The sequence below is a fragment of the Amblyomma mixtum genome, chromosome 4, assembly GCF_055824585.1.
Source record: "Amblyomma mixtum isolate Tamu chromosome 4, ASM5582458v1, whole genome shotgun sequence".
NCBI classification, from domain to species: Eukaryota; Metazoa; Arthropoda; class Arachnida; order Ixodida; family Ixodidae; genus Amblyomma; species Amblyomma mixtum.
Genome location: NC_143015.1, coordinates 86273892 through 86298340, shown reverse-complemented (window position 1 = coordinate 86298340; position 24449 = coordinate 86273892). Strand labels below are relative to the sequence as shown.

General features: G+C 43.3%; 1 protein-coding gene across 1 annotated transcript; it reads right to left on the bottom strand.

Annotated features, from left to right (window-relative positions):
• Window positions 1-1612: 1612 nt before the first annotated feature.
• On the bottom strand, window positions 1613-17915 carry LOC149347300 (uncharacterized). The gene is made up of 10 exons (XM_089585550.1): window positions 17785-17915; window positions 14723-14769; window positions 13989-14027; window positions 11536-11571; window positions 10646-10739; window positions 8970-9110; window positions 6388-6435; window positions 4782-4817; window positions 4112-4271; window positions 1613-1796 (listed from the first exon to the last, which is right to left on the bottom strand). Exons 1-9 carry the CDS (start codon window positions 17843-17845, stop codon window positions 4234-4236), a joined length of 540 nt encoding a protein of 179 aa, XP_089441676.1. The 5' UTR covers window positions 17846-17915; the 3' UTR covers window positions 1613-1796; window positions 4112-4233.
• Between the last annotated feature and the right edge of the window lie 6534 nt (window positions 17916-24449).

Here is a 24449-nt window from a genome sequence, read left to right as displayed (position 1 = left end):
ACATGAAATTGGTCATGCCACCTGACCAAAGTTTTTGCATAACAGTCGATGCTCCAAATAGTAATTTGATGAAATTTCAAAAGATAGAAGACAACAATGTTGAAGCACTCCCGACGAAGCAAACAGAAGGGACAGCATTCAACAGAAGAGCGCAGATGTTTATAACCCTTCGAAAGTTCTCCACAGACAGATTATAAGGCACGAATCTTTAATCTGTAACAATAAAAGATTAAAAAACTTGCGCAACATGCATTATTCTGAAATATTTGTTGCGACACCGGAGCTACACGCTTTTCGTTTGGTGCAACCACCTGTATAAAGTAATCCCCAGTAATTACGACTCCCTTTAAATGGACCAAAAAAATTTGGGGAGCTTTTTTTAGCACCAGAGTGTCTAGATAAATTTTTATTCCGGTATTATGAAAACTCCCCTTCTGCACAATGGACAGAGCGAATTATAAATTTCACTAGGCCGCACGTAGTCTTCTGACAGGAATAGGCACAACAAGGATTGAAAAAGTTATACAGCCATAGCGGAGTTTTTTTTTTCATTTTCACCCAAGTAAACCTGCTTAACACAGTGCGAAGGAGGAGATCTTTCACTGTTTTTTTTCTTTAGTGCGGCTCCATATTATATACCGAAGAGATAAGGGCCTCGCTGACGCCCCTTTCTGCTTGCTTTATTGCGCAAATCCTTCGAAAAAACCTATAATTTGCAATCTTGTCCAACATTTGTTCGGTGTTGAAGGACAGTTGTGTGCAAGTGGTGTGAGATAGGGATACTGAAATAGGAGATATTGAATCCCACTTTAAGCGCTACCACTTCTGTAAGCGCAATGAATATAATTTGTTGAGCTGAAGGCAATCAGGGACACGTTGTTCAAACAGACACGATTTAGTCTAAATTTCGTAGCATTACAAAGAGCATTAAACAAAACATAAATCAAAGTGCCTTTTTTTTCTCGCTACTTTCTTGTTTGCCAATATCAGTAGCTGTCAGGTACGACTCGTTTTAAGCGGAACTTTCAGCTGGAACTAAGATGCTCAAGAACTGCACGATTTGCCGCTCCCAGTTCAATGCCCTTTCACCTTCCTGAAGTTCCGCAGTCAGGTCCCATTTCCCCGAATACCTGCTCTTATCTTGAGCACTCCCTCATTTCCTGCTGTTTCGCGACTGAGTTCACGTTCCCCTGAATATTCTTCCCCACGTGGCACTTTCACCCACTAGGTGGCTTCTTAGCCTTAGTGGCGTAGCCTGAAAATCTACTCGGTGTACAGCACAGCACTGAAATAACGTTCTTTTACTCATTCCCAATATGATTCATAACATTCACTCGTTTTCAGCATTCGCTCGTTTTCAGCCTCCCCCCCCCCCCCCCCCCCCCCCTCCTTGTACGTTGGTGATGCGGGACAGGCGCTTAGTCGTTTCTGAGTTGTTGAAACGCCTCAAACTAGTTCATATTCTCAGTGCTGCTAAAGATCAATCATTCCTTGCACCCACCGAGGTCTACTATTTGATCATGACATACTCTTCGGCAAACAAGTCGAAATGGAACTCAGAACGAAGAATAAATCGCGAAACAACGTGACGATTTTCAAATAATCCACATAGTATGAGCAATATTTGCAGGGATTTATTTTCTTTTCAACGTTCGGTGAAAATGACGGCGCTATCTACAACCTTCTGTCTTCATTTCCGGAGCTGGTGATGAGCCATACTTGACTCTGCAATTGCACAATATTTCGAGCTCCCTCGGTTCTTGCCACCTTTCCACCTCCCCAGCTTGTTTAGGTGCCTGTAAAGGAGGAAAAACAGTACCTTGAGACTCAAACTATCTACCTCCGGCCACGCATGCACATGCAGTTTTTTCCTCAATCTTTTTCAACACTGAAAAGAAAGCAAGACAGCAAGACAGGGATAGTTACTTTTTTTCCTTTGATCATTCAGTGCAGTCTGTGGCGAAAAATCTTTTCTGGAATTTCTAATAGCACGTATATATTAATCACGAGGGATCAACGATAGTTTCCTGCTGTCTTTACTTCTGTTCATTCGACACATGTCGTGCTCCGGCTTCGACTTTATAAGAGCACGCGATCCGAGATGATTTACCACCTCTGTTTATTCTCTACGAAATCTAATTAGCAGACCGTTATTACTGATATCTACATTCATCGCCCCGTCGCGGTGGCTCAGTGGTTACGGCGCTCGGCTCCTGGCCCGAAAGACGCGGGTTCAATCCCAGCCGCGGCGGCTCAGTTTCGATGACGGTGAAATTCTAGAGGCCGGTGTACTGTGCGATGTCAGTGCACGTTAAAGAACCCCAGATGGTTGAAATTTCCGGAACGCTACACTACGGCATCCCTCATAGCCTCAGTCCCTTTGGGACATTAAACAAGAAAAATACCAATAAACCAAACCAACATTCATCATCATCAAACTGACAACGCTCACAACACGACAAAGGTCTCTCCAATTCACCACCTGACCCTTGCCAACATCTTACTTTCATACGCCCAGCTTATTTTCTGCTGTCCCAAGCCGTACTTGCGTCTTTCTGGGTATCCAGTCTTTTACCGTTCACGGCCATCGGTTTACCGTGCGGAACCCCATTACTCCGCCCTGATTCAGACTAGGATGCAATTACCATGCGTTTGTTCTCTAACCGTCTCTGCTCTCTTTCTCTTTCTTATTGTTGCGCCTATCATTTTCCTTACGACAGTTCGCTTCGTTGTCCTTAACCAAAGTTCAACCCTATTCTTCAGCCACCATGTATCTGTCCCACAGCTGAGTGCCAATAAGATAACGCTGTAATGTGCTTTCACATGAGGGTCATTATTATCGAAGTAGTAAAGCCAGCAATAAGGCTGCCATTGCCTACAGTGTTGAGCTTCACAGTAATGCAGCAGTGTGCGAATACAGAGGGAAGTCTGGCTCTCGGTTGTCTATTTTATTAGGGAATGTCTTGTGAGGCTAGCTGCCAATTGTTTATCTTTTTTTGGTTAATGACGCGAAACACACATACACGAGGAGCGTATTGGAGACGGTGCGTCGTCTGCACGCTTCTGCACGGTAGCAACACATTCATGAGCCAATGATTCGTATTTATTGTTGACTGCGAAATACCACTTCCGGATGCCCCGTAATACTGTGATGGCGGCTTCACATTTTGTGTTAATATATTCTGTTCTAGTTTTTAAAAATTTTGTTGACAGTCTACGTTCGATACTAGTACGCCTTCCTGCGATCTGGCCATACCCTTCTCCCTCCACGATACACCTCCTCCTCTTCTCATAGTGTCTGCCTTCTTGGTGGTTCTCGTCTAAACTACTCAGTGGTTATGCCTTACGCTCTCGACATAGTTACAGGGTGACCACCCGGCTGTTGCTGACACCTCTGCTCTCACGATACGCTCCTACTTCCCAGTAATCACCCTGCGGGTGGCTTAGATTCGACTACCCACCCATTATGCATTCCTCCGCTCCCGTCACATCCTCCTTATTCCACAGTAACCACCTGCCAAGGGATTGTCCATCTTAACGAACCCACCGGTTACGCTGACTATTACTACTGCATACAACTGGTACTACGACGCCAAACCAATTAACGGGCTTTTAACTGTAGAAAGACACTTCCGCCTCTTGTCCAACGCAGTTAAAGACACAGCCGCCGCTTTGCCTTAGTGGTTACGATGCTTATTTGGTGAGCCCAAAGACACGGGTTCGATCTCAGCCGCGGCGGTCGCATTACGATGGTGGCCAAAAGCTAAATGACCGTGTACCGTGCGATGTCAGTGGACGATAAAGAGCCCTCCGTGGTCGAAATTACCCGAAGCGCTCCACTGCATTGTCTCCAGCAGCCTAAGTCGCTTCGGGACGTTCGGGACATAAAACGAAACCGTAAAATTTCACAGCGTACAGCCGAGTCACTGAAATACTTTGGTATTTGCATAACACATTAAATAAAATGTTTTCTTTTTGTTTTTTTTTGGCACAGTTGAACGAAGGAGATAAAAAGCGTGCACGGTTCCGGAGTTCATTCATGAGAAGCAATCAGTTGATAGCATTTAGGGGGGGGGGGGGGGGTCTCTCTGAGGAGAAGGGTGTCTCTTACACTTGACGGCGAGCTTGATGGATGCGGACAGAGCGAGCAGCGGCGTTTTCAGCACGACCGAAGCTCTGGCAGCGATGCTCCCCAGCAGGTCAACCACGGCACAGGCGAGCACGTTGATGAGGCTAGTGGGACCCGAACCGAGGAGGGCGTTCAGGAGACACTGCGGACAGAAGAATTTATGTTTAGTCATTTCTTGAAAAGTTTGCACAATATTTCGTTTTTATCGGTGGCTCCTGTGAGGAGCTCTTCTGATTTAAATTATTTAGATTGCTGTTTTCATGCGCTGCAGTACCTATAAACTTGCGGTGGTAACTACGCACATGCTACGAAAAGATGCAAGTGTAGTCAGCTTCAGTTATGTGGGCAGCAATAGTCGTACGGAGTAATGGTATGAAGAATCGCATTAGCGTAGAAGTTCTGGTGCACTAAGGTCTTGTGTTTCTCATTTCCTCTTTTAGAGGACTTATTTTTGGAGAAAAGAAATCACCACGCATGAGCTGCCTCTGGACTTAGTGTAATTTCTCAGTGTACTGTCTGGGCCTTGCAGTAGAAGTTAAAGACGCTGTAGAGATGAGGCGTTAAAGCCAAGAATGCACCCTGGGTTTCACGTGCTAGATTTTCGGCTCACATTTATGGCAGACACTTCAGAACTTCAAAGGTATAGTCTTACCACGAGAGCGTCGATCAGTTTTCCAAGGAGCTCGTCCTGAAAGGAAAAAGACGTGCGGTGTTAAAAAAGAGTAATGCTTTGAAATATTGATAACAGGACCAAATTCAGCAAAACCGGATCATAAGTCACCATCACATTGTTGGGCTGCTGGTTAACGTCAGTGAAATTTGTATCTTTGCTATGTTTTTTAGGGCGTACTGAAAAATTCTGCACGAAGTGGCTGCCAAGTTTGCGGCACTTTTGGATTGCTATGACTAGTATAGCCAAAAGTTCGTTAAGTTTCGATCGAGCCTGTTTCCTGGCTAAACATGTTGATGCCTAGTAGTTACCGACTAAAAACCTAGACCGTGGCACAGTATTATGCATCTAGCCGGTTGTGCTGATTGTGAAGTCGAGCTAGCCTGATGCGTTCTGCATGCTAATTAAAGCACAAACGGAGATGTCATTTGTTTAAATTTTTTCATTGCACTGCAAGGAGGCTATAGCAATCCGCGAACTTCGTCGAATAAGTTAAGCTGCTAGTCAGCGTGTATTCCTACGTCCATGCTTCAGGTCGCGCTGCAGCTTGTGGAATTTATTTTAAAACAACTCTCCAAAAAATCACTTCTGCTTTTTACCCTACCCATAAAGTTAAACATGCCGAAACGAGGCAAAAATTCCAGTTCTTCTACATTGGAGTGTGAATTTCATCCAGAATAGCGCTAAGTAGTGAAATGCTTAGCAATAGTTCCTAGATTTGTGTTGCGCTGCTTATTTTTGTTCGCTTATTTTGGCTTAATATCGCAGGCTTCCGCAAGGTACCTCTGCAGTGTGAATCGCATGTGTAATGCATCATTCGATGATTTACACGAAGGTCCAGAACTGTAATCATGCTGCTGAAAGTACCCTTTGTGCGTGTTGAACTCTGAAGGTTGTGTGCTAAGTACAGTTCGCCCTGTTTCTTCACCAGGAATATTCCCCAACTACCCCGAACTCCTCCTTTGATAGTTAAAAAGAAAGACCTACGTATAGCTTAGTGTTGCCTCTGCTTCCTTATCGATGACGTGGCAATACGCGATGTGAAGTATTTCTGTCTCCCTGAGAGTATGTCACGCCAGGGAAGTGTCCCTTGGTCGAATGTGAACTCGAACGCGGCACCTCATAGCTCCACAGCTGGCTATATTCAGCAGCAAGCCACGGCTTGGGCATACCGCGATTGGCAATACCGCGGAGATCTAACGCCCGGGAAGACTTGAGTGGTAGCATAGACAGGCCCACTCCTACGTGGCAGAAAGCAGGCCCTGAATTTGATAGCGTGCACCGAAACAGCCCTGCATCATCCTCTCAACGTTGTCCGGCTGTGCGAATAATTTCAGACCGAGTAATCTTTCCAGCCTCGCAACCCCGCTCCCCCCCCCGGCCTCTCAATGACATAGTCGCGTAATGGTATGATCAGATTATTTCCAAACGTGGGAAATGCTTTCGGGAAGACGCTCCCAAGAAATTTTTTTCTTAACTTAACTCGTACTGTGTTTTAGTGCTTAACTAACAATAGGATCTACGTTACAACCAAATTGCGGGAGACAAAGGCGCACGCGAAACAATTGATTTTAATGTGCGGGCTTACCGTCGCAAGGTCGCCGTTCTTGCATAGCAGCAGGGTGTTGGTGAGGCACTGGAAAGAAGTCATTTTAAAAATATTAATGCACTGCGTGAGCCTTTCGTGTCTGAGGCCACCAGGTTGTTATCGTAGAACAGGGATACATGCGATGTTTCCCGTGATCATCTGAGATTGACGTATTCACGGAACTTTTCTTACATGGGCACCATTTACCCGGTTTTGAACATGGGACTTTATTGAAGGTGAACAGAGCAAGGAAGAGGGGCATAGTACATCTTAGCTGAAACTTTCTATGTACATTATCTACCCTACTGAGAGCGTTACATTGATGGGCTGAAATGATGAGACTCCTTAGCTCCAAACAGCTCCAGATAGCTCCAAACAGTTTTCGTTCTTAGTTAAAGTTTATTTTTTCTCTCTTAGTGGCTATGTCGGTCTTGTCTAGGTCCCAAAAGATGGATTTATTGATGATAAAATTATATTTTAAAGGGAAAATATTTTCACCCGCCACTTGATTCAAACTCGTCGTGTCAAGACCAGAAGGCACTTCATTATCACCGCTTGGAAATGAATGCCGCGGTTGACGAGCCTAAGATATCCTCGTTGAAGTAAGCCCTGATCTTGTCGAATGTTGAGAAAGCAACTGGTAGGCCGTTGACATTATTTCATTTGAACATCTTCTATTGCTTGTCATAGCTATATTTTGAGTGAATTAGCCTGTTCGTTAATAGAACGAGAAAATCAACTCCTTATAGGGCGACTTCGATTGTTCGCCCTTTGCGTCAGAAGCGGGATGAACGACATCGAAAGTTAGACGATGCACTAAATACTTTAGCGCTCGTGCTTGGATTATGGCTAGGCTATTGGTAAGTACTTTTAACACAGTCTTTCAAGGAATTTTTGCTGTGCGGATGTCTTAATTTGGTGAGGTCATCGGTAAGTTCTGTTGGACCAACCTTTTGCGAATGCATGCAGTGGATATACTTCGTGACTAGGTTTTCGATAAGTTTGTATGGCGGTCCTAAAGAAATTTATAGAAATTGGATGCTTTGTTTACGGCCAGGTCATCGGCATGTAAGTTTAGCGCTATTTTAACCAATGCATGTAGTTCCGATGCTTTGGGTATGGCGATGAGCTCAGTAAGCTGTTTCGCAGCAGTCCTTTAAGGAATCCATGGTGCGTGAATGGTTTATCATCTGGAGTACGTTAAGTTCATTTAGCGCAATTTTTAAGAAATTGTTAGACTACGCATGAATTCATTATGCACAGCTCATCGATATTTACTTTTAGCGCAGTGGTTATACAATTTTGAGAGAGCGGATGATTTCATTACGGCGATGAAGTCGCTAAGTTCTTTTAGCGCGAACTCAATCTACACGTTCCGAGCATTCTTAGAAACTTCGATTTATTGCCCTGTGTGGCCGATTTCTCTAATTAAATCGAATTAATATCTGGCTCCCGCCTTTATTTTTTGAATTCTCCCCGTACGGTGGGCGGAGTCGACCAACGCGTGGAGTGCTTACCACCCACTCCCGTGGCGGCTTGCCACTCTGCCATCGGCGGAGTAATACGTAGTAACCCGTAGAAGCAAATAGTCCGCGAGTATTTTTATTTCTGCGGGCTTATTTTCCGGCTATATTATCTGCGAATGAAATTATTTATTCACAGAAACCTAAAAAACAAAATAAAGCGAAAGCAAAGCCTCCACGGAGCTGGCTGAAAGGCACTCCACGCGTTGGTCGACTCCGCCCACCGTACGGGGAAAATTCAAAAAATAAAGGCGGGAGCAGGACGTTAATTCAATTTAATTAGGGAAATCGGCCACACAGGGCAATAAGTTTCTAAGAATGCTCGGAATGTGTAGATGGCGTTCCCGCGGCAAAAAGACGAGTTCAGATTCCTCTTCAGTGCACCTTTAAGGAATTAATGGAGTGCGGATGGTTTGATTTTGGCCCGGCTATCGGCAAGTTTTTTCAGCGCTCTCTGAAGAATTCAGACAGTTCGAATGCTTTCGTTGTTGTCAGGTGACGGCTAAGTAATTTTAGCGCAATCTTTTGTGGCGCGCACTGTCTGATTAGCATAATGAGGTGGGTAACTTATTTCTGCGCAGCATTTAAAGAACTGATAGTGTTCGTTCGGATGCTTTGAGTATGTCCAAGACATCGGTAAGTTGTTGTAGCACAATCTTGTAGGAAAACACGCAGTGCTGATGCTTTGATTACTGTGTTGAGTTCAGTAAGTTCTTTTAGCGCAGTTTTTAAGGAATTCGTCGAGCGTACGCGTGCTTGGTAAAGGATGAACAATATGAAGTCCTTACTTGACACTTGTCTTTGATTTTGGGCAACGGGCTTACTGAGTACTGAGGATAATGTTGATAAAGAGAACTATAGGCAAAGCACCATGGCCCCTTTTCAAAATACGTTATAATGCCTAGTGTTAATGGTTGATTTACGAACACAAGCTGCAGACTGGTGCTGTTTCTCATAATATTCGAGGTAAAGATTATTTAATCATGCGCTCATTCAGTGCCGCGTGGGTAGAAAAAAAAAGAAAAGAAAGAAAGAAGTATCGAAGACGCTTATGCTTACCTTTCCGAGGTTGAGGTTTCCTGGAAGAGTAACCTTGATCGGTTTTGCAGGTTTGGCTTGCGGTAATTATCTTCTGGCATCCGGGCACATTTGTCACACAGCACAAAGGCTTTATTAGGCTCGTGAGGAGGGAGCTCAAACCTGCACCGACATAGAGAAATTTCGTTGTAAGAGAACTGTGTCGTTATTAAGGATTTTGACATGATCTAATAAATATAACCACGATTTTTTATAAATGGGCTTCTTGAGGTAGGAAGGCAGCTTTTGCGGTGCAATAATACCTGTTTTTATTGGCTTTCAAAAACAGATGAATTAGTTTTACAGGTTGGCTGCCGAACTAATTTGTGATAAGAAACTTTATAACTATCAGAGATAGGCAACTAGTTGCAACTAGATATGTTTACCCACTCTTTAGTAACAGCCATATCAGTTTTTCTAAATTTAGAAAACGCAATTTCCCTCGCCATCGTGGCTGGTCAAAATTTTGAGGCATCTTGCGAAAATACATGCGTTTTCGAAAGCATGCAGAAAAAACAACCCCTCCAGTGTACCTAGCTAGTAAAAAAATTCAAATTTTGTCGAGCCGCAGCGCCAACGCTAATCGCGTTTTCAAAATTCTAAAAACTGATATGGGTATTACTAACGATCAGATACAAACCTCTTATTGCCACCAGTAGCCTAACTGTTTAAGTTAAAAAGTTAATTATCACTAATAAGCCAAGCGCCTAATACGTTAACATTATTATCCTCATTTCTAATGTGCCGCAGAAGGCGCTTTGAAACCTAGAAAAGCCTGTTTTTTTTTAGTTTTCTTCACCTTTGCGGAAAGACCTCGTATTGTCTGCATATATTCTAGCCCTCTAAAACTTTGCGACAGATGTCTCGCATAAAATTTGGTTATTGACTGCAAATACAGCCATTGCGTTTCCAGAACATCACATTCTCGCATCTTTCATCTCGTTATCCGAAAAGAAAGAAATAAAAACTGGCCCTTTCCCAAAAATGCAAGCACTGCCATCTTTTATGGTGATCTGCACGCACTGTTAAGCTGCTTCTTCAAAGTGAAGAAATGCAGAATGTTTCTAAATTTGGCCTTGATTCCTATAGGCTGCTGAGCTGCCAATAAAAATTGCGCTAAAGAATACTTTTTGACGGAAGGCGCGTCAATATGCCTTCCTGTAACAGTTAAAGGCAGCAGCACCTATTGCCAGGAGCCGATCACTACTCACAGATAATAAGTGAAAGGGCAGATTCTACTATTTTTTTTTTTCATTTTCGAAGCAGTATCATATCGCTGCACTACGGAGAACCTTTCATGGTTGTGAACTCGCTCCTTTTAGGGGCCGATGTGCTAGCGGTTTTCAATAGTAAACAATATGTCCCGCATTAGCTCTTTTAAAGAAAATGCTAATAGAAAAGGCAAATTCATTTATAAGGATTCTACAGACCATTGAAATGTTCGCGGATACGGGATAAGGCATACTGCGGACCCTTGAATGGCAATAAATACTCAGCCTGGAGTAGCCTCAAATTTTAATGTGCGTGGGAAGTTTATGGGAATAAACCTTTTTTTTGTAGATACCTGCACTGCATCACACTACAAATTATGCAAACAGAAATGACTGCACTCGCAGAACCGCCATTGCACGTGTACTCAGCATACTGAACCAACTTACTCAGGCCCAAGGCGCTAAGCACGATTTCGAGGATTTCCAGCAAAGCAGCCAGGGCGCCCAAGACGTTCAGTTCAAGCAGTGCGTCAATCAGACACTGTAAAGCAATAAAAATACTGTAAACTTTCATGTCACTCCTTGTTGATGTTTCGCTGTAGTGGGATTTATATTTCCATGCACAACGACACTATTCTTCTTCAGTATTCTCTTTTATGCAAAGAAAACATAACTGGCGTGAGGAAACCGCATGCAAGCACTTCTGTTTACGCGAGTCTGGTGGATATGAATTGACAAGAGCGCAATAATGAACGCATGCATGTTTCTATGTGTACGTATGTACGTATGTATGTATGCATGCATCTTATTCGAAAATTTTAGTAAGCTCGTAATGGATCTACTAATACATTACCATCAGTATTAATTTGTTCTGTAACTTTTGTTAGCACGTTTTTTCGGTAATCACAATAGGAAGAACTTGAAAACGAAAAGCATAAACAGATCGTAATCGTGGAGGACGCTTTACCTTAAAATGTTGAGACGCCTGCCGAAAACCAGACTCGCTACACCAAATGTCACGTATTGATGATTACGGAAATTATCGCTTCATTCTGCATTATTCGAGTAAGATCCGATAAAAAGATAAGAACGAAGAGTTCATGCAAAGGACATTTCCTCGTGCCTAATAGCTTCAACATCCACACCCTATATCAATGCAAATGAAAAACGTTGGTTCCCCAAAATATCATACAGCCCTTGTACTATCATACAAGGCCCGTTTTGGTACCATTGAATTTCACGCTTCAAAAATACTTTTACTGGAATCACATGGGAAGAGCAAACAGAAAGGACTGCGGATGACCTACAGTCGAGGTCAAACGCAAAGCTGTACTCACCACTACGATCTTTACAACGGCCGCCAAGATGTTCTCCTGTGTCGCAAGATGCGAAAGGGTGGTAAACAACTGGTGATCACAATCAGTTAAATCAGAACACTATAACCCAAGCAGCACGGGTAGCCGGCCCAGAATTGCGAATGGATGGTTTTAGTCTTCTTTTTTGTAGCACCGGCCTTTGCCAGTATATTTCCAATACTGAGCCGATTATTCGCGCTGCTAGGGATTATATACGGTATGTTTGACAAGAATATCTGCCACAAAAGGAGAACAAGAACACATCACTGCAATAAAATTGAATCCCTTCGTTTACAATCCACGCTTCAATGATTAGTGAGGACTGATGTCAGCTGGGTAGCGCAAGGATTAGATATTCCTTGCGTGCTTTCTTTCCTTCATTGTTCACACGCATTTGGGTGTTTTTGAAGTAGCATTCATAATCTGAAGTTATTTTCATGACACCCTCTATATGCAAAGTGTTGACGTATTTCCTCGCGTCTTTGGGGGTTAGGTCAGGTATAATTTTTCTCCCTTTTCTCTTCTGTGTTGCAGTAGAGCCTGTAAAAGCAAATTGTTTTCAATAATGTCCACTGCAGTTTAGCGCATGCGTAAGAAGCACTTCGAAATGAGGTGATATATCTTCGCTCAGTCTTCCGAGGCGACTGGCTGTAACGCGCGCTACTATACGACTGTATGGCATACACTAGCTCAGAAGAACCACGTGCTTTGTGGATATGTAGTAATCTTAAAGTTAAGTTCATATTTTGCGGCATGTAGAGTGAGGTGTTCGCATTGTCATGTGCTCCTCCGACAAGGTGCTTCAATTGGATCCCATCTAGCCTGGATATTTGTGTTGCGGCGGCATGATAAATGTGCACGATTCTCCGGAAAACTTGTGAAGGCGCTCAAAAAATAGGGCACTCAAGGAAGATTGGACTACTACGTGGATTTAAGCTTCCAGATTTATCAGGCGAGCATTCGTTTTAAATTCACAAAGATAAATTAGCTAATTTTTTATTATTTTGTTCGGAGCAACACTTTCGAACGAAAAGTCCAGGACGAAGCGGAGAATGCCCATTAAAATCCTCTTACGGCGGTGGCTTTCCAAAGTTTCACTGTCGAGTGTACCGGTGTTGCATAAAGCTTAACAGCTCCCCCCTCGATCACAGCGGCGGACGTGCCACGTCCTGTAGTACCGCTATGGCACGCGGAACTTTATCGAACGGGGAGGGTGGTATCTTTTAAAGCGAAAGCTTTTAATGGCTCATACTGTCTGCAAAAATTCTGTCACACTACAGCTGTCAGTCAAACTGATGACGTCATCGGTGGTGTAGTATGTCGTAGCCTTGAATGCTCATGTTTTGGTTATTAAGTACATTGCGTAGTCATTTTTCATTATTTGGTGAGTTTGTCATTAAATAGCATTAGTCAATAATTAGTAATTAATCATTATTTAGGTGTGAAGTCTTTCAGTGGTGATGTCATCAGCGCCACTGCTCATGCCACTGAGAGTCGCTTCTGCCTACTGCGCATGCGCTTGCCGCTACGTGGCGCCACCATCACCCGCCAATTTAAGCGGGCACGCCAGTCGCCACCGGACGCCTCCGAAGCGCTCCCCCGTTTCTCCGACGAGCAAACGTACTCGCGCTGTAGAACGTTAACGTGAACGCCGTGAGCAATAGAGGCAGTCAAAGCGGTGGGGAAAAGGCTTTCGCTTCTACGCACTTAAGAAACTCAAAGTGACCCCGAATTTTTTCATTACCCTCGCTTTCTCAACAAAAAAAAAACGGTGAATGCAGTAGCAATATGTACGCTTTCTGTTCTCAGAGGGCGTCCACGCGCTATTTTGCCTACTTGACGTCCTGAAAGTCAATTTTTGTTCGCGGAGTAAACCTTTTCGTTCTGTTTCCATCGGACAGGAGGCATAAAGGTTCTCCTTTGATTCCGGAGGGTTTCAGTCTGGCGCGAGAGATTCTAAATGCCACTCGTAGAAGCTTCCTATTGCGTACATTGTTCATTCTGTCTCACTGACTCCAGCCCATATTACCAATTGATGCATGCTGCTGATTAGGGAAGGTGACTGGTCAAGCATTACCACAGATCATTTTCACGCGAACAGCAGCTATGACCAAGTCGATAACGCATCCACTTCCTATGCGGATAATGCGAGGTTCTATTCCAATGGCAGCCAGGTTCTCTCAAGTTTTTAATTCCTGAAAACGTTTCACAGGCACTGCACTCAACTTCTTTAGCCAGAAAGACCTAAAGAATGAGTCTCTGACCCCACCTTGCGGAGACTATATAGGTTTGGCGTGCTTCTCTTTGAAGGCCAAACTTCTGTTGATCCGTTAAAATAAATGCGCATTCCTTCCACTTCACCAAGACCATTTTCTACATATACAACTCTTCTTTCTTTTCGCTGCGTTTAAAGCATTTGATAAGAAGGTTCTTACCACAGTAGCAGTACACAGATCCAGGGAAGTGCCGAGGCACTGCAATAAACAAAGATTCTCAAATTAACTCAATGTTTTCAAAGGCTGCGGTGTATTTCATACTATTCACTGCCTCAACGACAGAAAATCAAAATCCAATCAAACCTAAAGCTCGCAGCCACTAGCTTAGGGTAAGCGTTTGCAGAGTTGAAAAGGATTCGCTGAGCATATTCAGAATTTAGATTTTTTTTAGAATACCACCCACAGTAATTATTTTTCCGATAATAGCAGCACCTTATATTCAAGAGAATTGCATAACCATAACCTATACTTTTATGTTTCGAAGGTGACAGAAAATCACAAAGTGCTACATGAGTGAGTGCTTTTGTTAAGAGATTTTAAAACCAGATGCCTACATGCAAATCGGAAGTGACAGGATAGAGGTTTATTGTTTCACAAAAAATTAATCAAACTTGAAATCTTTATTAAATACGTTAAATATTTATTCTTTTCCAAAAAAATTATTAAAATTTAAATTGTTATTAAATATTTTGAATAAAATAACAATAACTTTCCCGTTTATTTTTGAAATGACACAGTTAAAAACAGACATGCATGTATTCGCATGGCTGTTCCGTGCTTACGTTCCTGCCGTTTCGTTTATGAACTTATGAATACCTTCAAATATTTTCCTCAAACTGTCCAACCAACTTGTAGCAGTGTAATATCAAAGATGTTGACTTAGTTGTACGCACGTGTTCAAGGTTCAAGATGTTGGGAAGAGTTGCATTGAGGCAGCCAGCTGCAAAGCAAACAGCTAGTATCAAGAAAACGTCCTTAAAATTGCTTCCTTTTTGAATATGTTCCATGTAGCAAAAGTGGTAATGCAGCGCCAAGAGACGCGGCATGCGCTGAAAAGGAGGATCAAACAATAGACTTTCGGCTCATTCATTAACAAAGCCAAAAAACTAGTACTCATGGAAAGCTTGCGCAGACGGTTCTCGGAAAAGTCAAGAAGCCGGTATGAATACTCAAAGTCAGCATAAAAATTGGTTTATTAGTTTTTTGGGGTTTCACGTCCCAAAGCGACTCAGGCTATGAGGGGCGCCGTATTGAAGGGCTCCGGAAATTTCGGCCACATGGGGTTCTTTAACGTGCACTAACATCGCACAGTACACGGGCCTCAAGAATTTTTGCGTCCATCGATATTCAGCCGCCGCGGCCGGGATCGAGCCCGCATCTTTCGAGCCAGCAGCCGAGCGCCGTAACCAATGAGCTAACGCGGCGAGGCAGTCAGCATAAAGAATATGCACACTGGCGAATATAAAAAAATTAAAGCGATGCTTGAAGGGAAGGAGGGGAGTAACATCGCGTTGGCTTTATCATCTAATTTTTATTCAAAGTAAAAAGCAAGATTTTATGTCTCATTCAGCTACAGTTCGGAATATTCTGAGGCATCGCGCCGTTCAAACGCTTTTGCGCAACGAAATAAAGGCAGCAAAACTAAAATACTATTAGAGTAAAAAAAATGACTGAGTGAGAACGAAGTTGCTCACCGTTTTACTCTGCATATTCGGCGACACGCAGGCGCTGTACAGCAGGCACCCGATATACGACAGCAGTGATTTTTTATTACTTAAAAATATGTCTATTGAACTTTTATGTATTGCAAGCCGTTTTTTCCTGCTCTTTTATGGATAAAAAGGAGAATCTTCTGGATAAAACTTCACTGTACGAAACTATTACGGCCACAAGATTTACTTTCGCTTTCTACACTATCTGAAGAAGCGTTGCTTGCCTTAGAATCAAACCGATTCGTAACCCCGAGAGGAAGGTCAAAATGACACTCGGGGAGAGAAACATGCTGCTTTACTCATTCGCATTCATTTTACCGCTTCCATGTAGCTGCAAGAAAAATGTTAGCTTTTTCATAAACTTCTTTTTTAATAAATAGATTATAAGGAAGGAAAAAAAATAATTATGACGGTCAAGGAGTTATTGTAGAGTTTCTCGTGCGGAACGTCGGGAAGATGGGATTTGTGGTGTGGGGAAAGAAGGAGGCGTTGGTGCCTCGTGAGTGCAAGAGAAGCTCCATGCTTGCATAGAGGCAGAGCCACACGGTGCAAAAGAGGTAGGAGGGGACACGTTAGATACGAGCAGTCTGGCCGCCGTGAGAAAATGCGTTCAGCTGCAAGGTTCTCACAGTTATTATGCGAGGCGATGAGCTGCGGCTCGGTCTTGACAAACAGCATAATAAACACTAACTCTCCCCTTCCGTTAAGCCTTTTTGCCCTACCTTCCCGTAATACCAGACAAGCATCGAATTGTAAATTTAACCTTCCAAATGTAGCAATGTATATGGTGAACGCCGGATAGAGTTCAGTGGAGCAAAAATATGAAACGGATTCCCCATCGAGGTAAAAGTAGCCAGAAATTTTAAAACGTCTTGCAAACTGCATTTCAAGTCTAGTAAAATTTTACCTGAAACTCTTGTTTTGTGAATTCTTGACACCTCATTTTTCTTGGTGCTCGGTTTTGGTATGTTTTTTCATTCTATTCTGTGTATTCTTTTCTTATCTTTGTGTTTTTTCAATTTCGTATTTTTGGTATTCTTTGGACTCTTCTTGAAGTCTCCTTATTCTTGTTTTTTGCTGCGTTTCATTTGTAACCTGCACTATTGTGTATAACATGATTAAGTTTTTAGTCTTCTATGCTCTGTAAGTAACTGTAAGTAAGTAACTCTGTAACTGCAAGTAATTTTTGTATTGGACCGGCCACTAGCTTTGTAGCTATCGGTCCAAACAGTGTTTGTGTATATCACCTGTTCTCGCAATAAAGTTTCTGTTATAAAAAAAAAGACTGCAGTGTATTGTGCGTACTTGCGTACTGAAGTAGAGCTTGACCATGAAGACTCTCTGTCGATGAAGCGTTTTAGGAGGACGAAAGCAAGCGCTTATGGACGTTTTTCAATTAGTTTGTTCGTAGGAAAATTCTGCCAGCTTCATACAAGATAATTACCTTATTGATTTGGAAAGGGCAGTTCTCTTTATTTTTTAGTGTTGCATGTAAGATTGTGTGAGCAAGAAATCCAATAATCTCCGTTAGTCGTGAGGGAGAAATAAACACAGCAGAAAGATAGAAAAAAGAAACCCCGTGAGAAACCTTACAGTTCATGTGAGCGTAAAACATTCAATAAAACAAAAATCTCTACACGAAAGCTTGAAATGGCTCTAAGGAGAGGCCCCCTAAACAGTATAACTCTTGTTCCTTACATACATATAATAAGCATTTAGCGTACGACTGGTAAAAGACTACAAAAGACCTAGACGTATTGTATGTGATAGCGGAAGTCGAAGAGCAATGAAATGCACTAAACATATTTTTTGCTAGCGTTGCTTTCCCTCAAAGAGAAAAACTTTTTTGTAAAGGACAGTACATTAGCGTGGCCTCCGCTTGAGCAGTCCAGTCTTGATGTTGTCTGGTGCCACCATGTTCAGGCACTGGCAAAGGAGTATTTGTTCCGCTGTTGTAAAGGTCGCACTGTAGTCACAGCGCTCTCTACCCTAACGCAAAAAACATTTATCGTTTTGCACTTCTTTAATTCATTTTCCTCCCCTCATATTAACAGCCCCACTAACTGATGCGCAACCATGCATGTTACTCCTTACATTTTATTTCCTGGGGTCCAAATTCTGTCCTGCTTATAAGTCTCTCTTCCACTCTCTCCTTGACCGATCCGCCAGCATGGGTATGTGCCATCAAATGCCCGAACAACTACACGAACAACAGCAAAAAAATTTAAAAACATCCGCCTTACAGCCACTGCTCCCCAGGGCAGCAGGCATCAGCAGGGCCAGGATGAAGATCACGGGAGCCATAGTAGAAGCCTGGGATGTAGTCAGCCTAGGATCACTCTCTTCGGTGCAGGAGACGAGGGTGAATTTAGAGGTTGATGAGAAGCTTATTTATAGGGCTCAGGAGCCAGGATCATTTCTTTAAAACACGTGTAGCCGCGAGTGCTCAAAAACACCCAAAATTAGAAAGATCAGAAAAGGGTATAGGCGCATAGCCTGCACCAGCTCGAAACATCTAAATCCAGCTGTTGGGTAATGAGCTCGAGGCAGATGCAGAGCTTGAATGACAGGATTTCCTGCTTTGCTTAACATTTGCTCTAGAAAATGTGGGTCCCGGATGTTATTAGCCAATTTTTCAGAAGCTCTAAAGCGGGAACCGGTAAGTAGCAAAAAGCACAGCCGCGTCCTTGGAGTTTGAAAATAGTCCTTTCGGCTTTAAAGCTATAGAGCTTGGTGTTTTGTACACCCACGTGCCCCAAACCCTTTCCGTACAGCTTGTTTTTCGCAAAGTGAAGGACAATACAGGATTAGATACAGTGGCGTAGATAGCGTCGTTAGTCAGGAAGGCCCATCAGGTGCATGGCGGGAGCGCTTCGCTGTTCGAGCCAATTAACGTCTCAGTGGAACGATGCAGGACACCATATCGGGAGTGAAATATACTTCCTGCATCTGGGACATGCCTTGCTGTGTTCATAGCAGTATCACAGGGGGTTGCAAATGCAGTTGGCGCGAACCAACTTTTTATTACATTTTCTCTGCGGCCTCCAAACTGCTTCGCGTGGAGCGAGCAGTAAACAGTACATTTGTCATCCCTCAGGCATTTAACGAGGGTCTGCTACAACCGGCTGTTTTTCAAAATTCAGGTAATACTGCCGAAGTAACATACCATGCAGAACTACAAGGGGTATCATGCACTCAAGGACAAAATGAAAGAAGACGGACGAAACCCGAAGTAAATAGGCAAACGCTGCAATAAACTTGGGTACTTTCTTAACCACATTCTCAAAGAAGGAAATTGGGCAGCATTTGAAAGTTGGTCCACCCAGAAATGTCCGATAGCAATCCCCAAACTTGGAAGTGCGATCATCCTAGGAAATGAAATAAGACGGATTTGTGTAGTCAAATGGATGGTTTGAAAGGGGAGGAACTCAGCGATTTGGTGTAGCCTCATCTTATTATAGAACGAAAGGTACTCGGATATTCTAGTCCTCACATTTTAATTTTGGCGGTGCAGATGACGTCACGAGAATCTCGATCACACGGAAAAGGCGGGTGGTTTTAGCAAGACGACTACTTAAACGCCATCATCACAATAAAGAAGAAATAGAGAGCGATCATACTCCCGCGTTAAGCAAATTAGTGCAGATGAATGGGGAGATGTGTAAATCCAAGTATGAAAACGGTACTAGTACCCTCGACTACTTTACTTCCTAGAATCATGCAACATTTTAGGGGGCCTTAAATAAAATTGTTTCGGAATATATGAAGTAAGAATTTTATTACATCAGTCTTTGATCATCAATGCAAATGCAGCGAGAGAGCGAGAGGACCTGCTCGTGCAGTGGCTGTGAGTATGCCGCAAGTGTGGCTTTCTAAAATTAAAACCATCAGCCTTGAGGACTGCAATTCATTGCTTAGCCTTCGTATCTGTGAAGTACACTGAGTACCCCTGAAATTTAGTACAAGAACATTGTGGCACCATAAATTGTTTTTATGCCGTCCATCCCTAAAAAAGAAAGCGAACTTGAGCAAATTTTACCAAGTCAGACGAACGAAATATGCAAACGTGAATATTGCAGTACAGGTTCAAAGCGCCGGTGTGCTTTCTTGAGACTAGAGAAATACCACTACACATATGGCGCTTCTAAATCTGCTCATAATCTCCATCGCTTTGCCAGAGTAAAAAGAAATCGGCTCAAGCACACACGAAAGAAATTATTGATTTTTTAATTTTTTCCGTGATATCACTTCCTTGTAAGGATTGAGGAGAAGATAAGCTTCTATCAGGCAACAACAAAAAAATATATGCCATGCTTGTTAGCCCACGATCTCTTGAGCATAAACAGTGACTTTCCGAATTCGTAGGTATACATTGATTAGGCTACACGAAGGGAGTGTTATGCGGCTATGTACTTGCCCAGCACTGCAATATTAGCGAGAAGATGTAAGCTCATTCATAACTGAATGTAACGTAGTAACAAAGCTGTAGATGCCGCTCAAAGGAGGTTCTCCAGCCATAGGCGTTGACTATTTTCATGAGAACGCAATTAATTCGTGTTTAATCCCCTGCCATTTAGACTAGCATGGCATCCACTTAACCGCTGATTAACCAGAACGCCATGAAAACGGACCGGCGCCACTGGCTAACCAAAGCAGGAAAAGTTTTTGCAAGCTTTCGGCTTGGATGTTTCTGTCATAAACTTTATGGAAAAAGTATGAATGCACTAAGCGGTGGCGAACCGCGGTTAATTTCTTGCTCTGGCACTTATCTTACTCGCGTGTTGCTTCGCTGGACGGGTAATATGCACTACTCGCATTACAGTGGTGCGGAACGTACCCCCGAACGCTTCAGGTGGTGGCACCCTGAGTTTAGCAAAGTAAGATGGCAGGATGGAGGCGAAAAAATGTGGCAGTGCAACATTCAAGCTAAAAAATGATTTCTGGGATATTTCTGTACTATTCAGAAAAGAGTTCCCCCTTCGCTAACCCACCCTCTAACGCCCCGACTAGTCCCTTCAAGAAGACAGCCATCACGTGGCAAACGATATTTTTCAAACTCGCTTGGTGGTTATTAAGGAAGCTCTCAGAGCCATTCAGGTTTTCCAGGATTCATGGTAACCAGCGAAATGCGAAGTGAAGAAAGTGGCTCACCAACATGGGGTACCAGTGGTGTCTTCCGTTCCAAATCAGCTCCTCCAACTTTTCTCGCGGGCACCCCCTGTTAAAAGTATACAGCCTAAGGGGTTTGCTTGGGAAGCCTTCAGCGGGCCTGGTTATAGATATACAACGACCGTAATCTCTCATATCCTCAATAATCTCTCAATCTTCCCTCAAATCCTAATCCTCCCAAGTTTTGGATTGATAGATGTTTTCGGCAGCCCCGCCGAACACCTTAGAAACGAAGCACTCGGGTTGTATACTTTTGACGGGGGCGGTACTTCGTAATTTGGAAAAAAAGAGCAGGGGTGAGGAGAAACATGCTAAAGAATTTGTCAAATACTGGGCCGGTGTCGTTTACGAGATGCCCTTGATCGGCGGGAAGGCCTGTATAGGGCTCGAGAGGATCAATTGTGGGCGTTAAGGGTTGGGCGAACAAATTTATCGAAACATTGTGCGAGTGGTAGCCCTTGCGAGCTGCTGCTGAGTCAGGTAAGGATAGTGGGCAGAGGTTGCCATAAGACAGCACATCAAGTCTTTAAAGAGAACCATATAAGGAAATGGGGAGATAGATGCATTAATCATTAGCCTGTGAAGCTCTTGAAGGTGGAAGGTTTTAAACGTTATATTATTTTAGTGGGATGTCTTGGTGTTCGTATATGATTGCTAGCCTGGGTGCAGGTACAGACGTATAAGAGACTACGCTTGTCCTGTGTCTTCCTTAGCCTTTTTGTGTGTGCGTTTTTTCGCTATTATTTCTTTTAAAAAGGGGCATTGCGCTCATTTCGTGTTCTTTTTGTTTGCCGTCTTTTTCAACTGAACTGAAAAGGTATGAAATTTATGAAACCGCACAATTCCATTTTTCACGTTTGTAAACAAGTCCCATAATTTGATTTTCTTTATGCAGAAACGGCAATTCTCAAACGAAAACATGAATTTCGAACTAGTAGACTGCTGGGCTTGTTGGTAGTCTGACATCTGATTCATCTCAATTTGCGCTAATGTACCGGAAACGAAGAAGGATGAGTATGGCTGACAGCAAATACCGTCCCTGTCCCGCTGAGTATGATGAATAGGCTGAAAAAGTAGCACGCAGAAGGGGTATATGAAAACTGGAAAAACAATTTGTGTGCCTGTATATGACGCTGCGAATGAAGGTGACAACGATATATTTTTGTTACGCAGCAGCCTTGAGTCTCTGCCTCTTTATAAATGTTTAGGTGTCTTGATTTCCCATAATCATTCTTGGAAAGTACACATAGATCATATAAGCAACAACGCTAACCGCATGCTGGGCTACATACGCCGTAACATTATTCTTTTTTTCTAGCTCCGTAAAACTGCTTCTTTACAAGTCGTTGGTTCCTACTGAACTGGAATACGAGGTCTGTTAGAAAAGTATCCGACCTTTGGCCGAAGAAAAAAAACTGGCATAACTGGAGCGTTGGAAACCTAATACCCTTCAAAGTAGTCTCCTTGGGGCTCCATATGCATCTCCCAGCGGTGCTGCCATTGTTGGAAGTATTCCGAAAAGGCGTTTTTTGGTATGGAGTTTACCTCAGCTGTCGTTGCAGCCATAATGTCCTCTCTTGTCTGAAATCGCGCTCCTTTCAATGGCCTCTTTATTTTGGGAAACAGCCAGAAGTCGCAGGGGGCCATATCAAGAGAGTAATGAGCCTTTTGAACTACAGGAGACTGGTTTTCGCCCAAAAAATCTGAATCAAGTGCGAGGAATGTGCAGGAGCATTGTCGTGATGGATGCGACAATTTTCTGTTGACCTCAACTCCGGTCTCTTGCGCTGCACAGCATTACGTAGGCGACGGAGGACATCCCTGACGAAGGACATCCCTCTTTGGTCATTGTTTGACCATGTGGGGTCCGTACTCGTGGTGTGCCACACAACGGGAGTACAAAAAAATAGTCAGCATCACTTTGACGTTGCTGCGCATTTGGCAGGCCTTCTTTGGGCTTGTTGACGTGGAATGCTTCCACTGGGACGACTGGGATTTCGTTTCCGGGTCGTACCTGTACACCCAAGACTCGTCACCAGTGATTATGGTGTTGATGAAGTCGGGGTCACTGTTTGTGGAATCCAGCATGTCATGTGAGACTTCAACACGAAGCTACTTTTGCTCCACCGTGAGCAGCTTTGGCCCGAATTTCGCCGCAACTCTCTCCATGGCCAAATCTTCGATGATAATGGAATGTGCAGACAAATTGCTGATGTCCACCTCTTCTGCAATTTCTCGGATAGTGACACGACGGTTCCACATCACCACAGCGTTCACTTCGGCAATGACCTGGTCATTTCGGCATGTTGATGGCCGACCGGAGCGTGGCTCACTCTCCACGGATGTGCGGCCGTGTTTAAACCAGTTGTACCACTGCTTTATCTGTGTGCTCCTCATAGCATCGTCACTGAAAGCCGTCTGAATATTCCGAATTGTTTCCACTTGGTTGTAGCCCAGTTTCTGGCAAAATTTTAATGCAGTAGCACTGCTCCTGTCACTCCGCGATTTCCCTTGCAATAAAAAACCGACGAGAGCACTGCGCACGACCTCACTCAAGCGCTACGTCCCAGCGACTGACGCTATCGGCAGGCGGGAAGAAATCCGTGCATGCGCATGAGGGTTCAAGGTCGGCTTATGCAAGCGCGCTTGTTTCATATTCATCAGGTGTTCGCCAAAAAAATTAAAGTCGGATACTTTTCTAACAGACCTCGTATGCTGCATCCATCTGGGACCCCTATCAAGAGACAATATTATACCAAATCGAATCTACACCGAACCGTGCGGCCAGTTTCATTCTCTCAAATTATCATCGTAACTCTATTGCCAGTGTCATGAAATCAAGCTCCTCACTCCCACTACTGTCGCAACGTGGAAATATATCCCATCTTTTTCTTTTTCTATTTCATAACCTTTACTATCATAACCCCATCCTTAAGAGCAAATTTATAACGCCACCTTGCTACCTTTCAGCTCGGATCAATCATCGTCATAAAGTTAGTAGTCTTCCATGCCAAAGAAACCACTTTTACAACTCATTCATCCCCAGCACATCGGCACAATGGTATCACCTTCCCCGATCAGTCATCGAAATATGTGACCATTCTGTGTTTAAATCCGCTTTAACTAACCTGATGGTAACATAGTACATGGAATTCTTGCGCACTTCCATTTGTTTACTCTTTTAGCTCATGTGGTGGTTCAAAGAAACCGGGTCTTTTTTTTTCTTCGAAAACTCTGCTTTTTAATGGCATGACAGAATATGTGCACCAGTTTTTTCCTGCCTATTTCAAAAAATTGCTCCTTGTGTTTTTTTTTTTGCATGGTACACTTTACTTTTATTCTTCGCTCATAGTTTCGTGTTAATGACTGTTAAGTTGTTTGATTGTATTTGCTGGAACGTACTCATTTGAGCGAGCCATATTTTTGTTCCCATTTTTGTGTTACTAGTTACTGCTGTTATTTTCTGATTTAGTCTATTGTACCCCACTCCCCTCTGTAATGCCCTCGGCCGGAGGGTACTGAAATAAATAAATAAAATAAATAGTTTGAACACAACTTATGGCAGTTCTGTGTTCTATATATTGCTAAGATTTTCAAAAACAAGAGGTTTTAACTGAAGGGCTCCTCAAAATATTTATAAGTGTGTTGTTGGCTGAGAGCACCATGTTTGCAATGTACCACAGTTTTAGCGTGTGTTTAGCCACTACAAGAGCACGCTTATGCCTCTCTGACTGCCCTT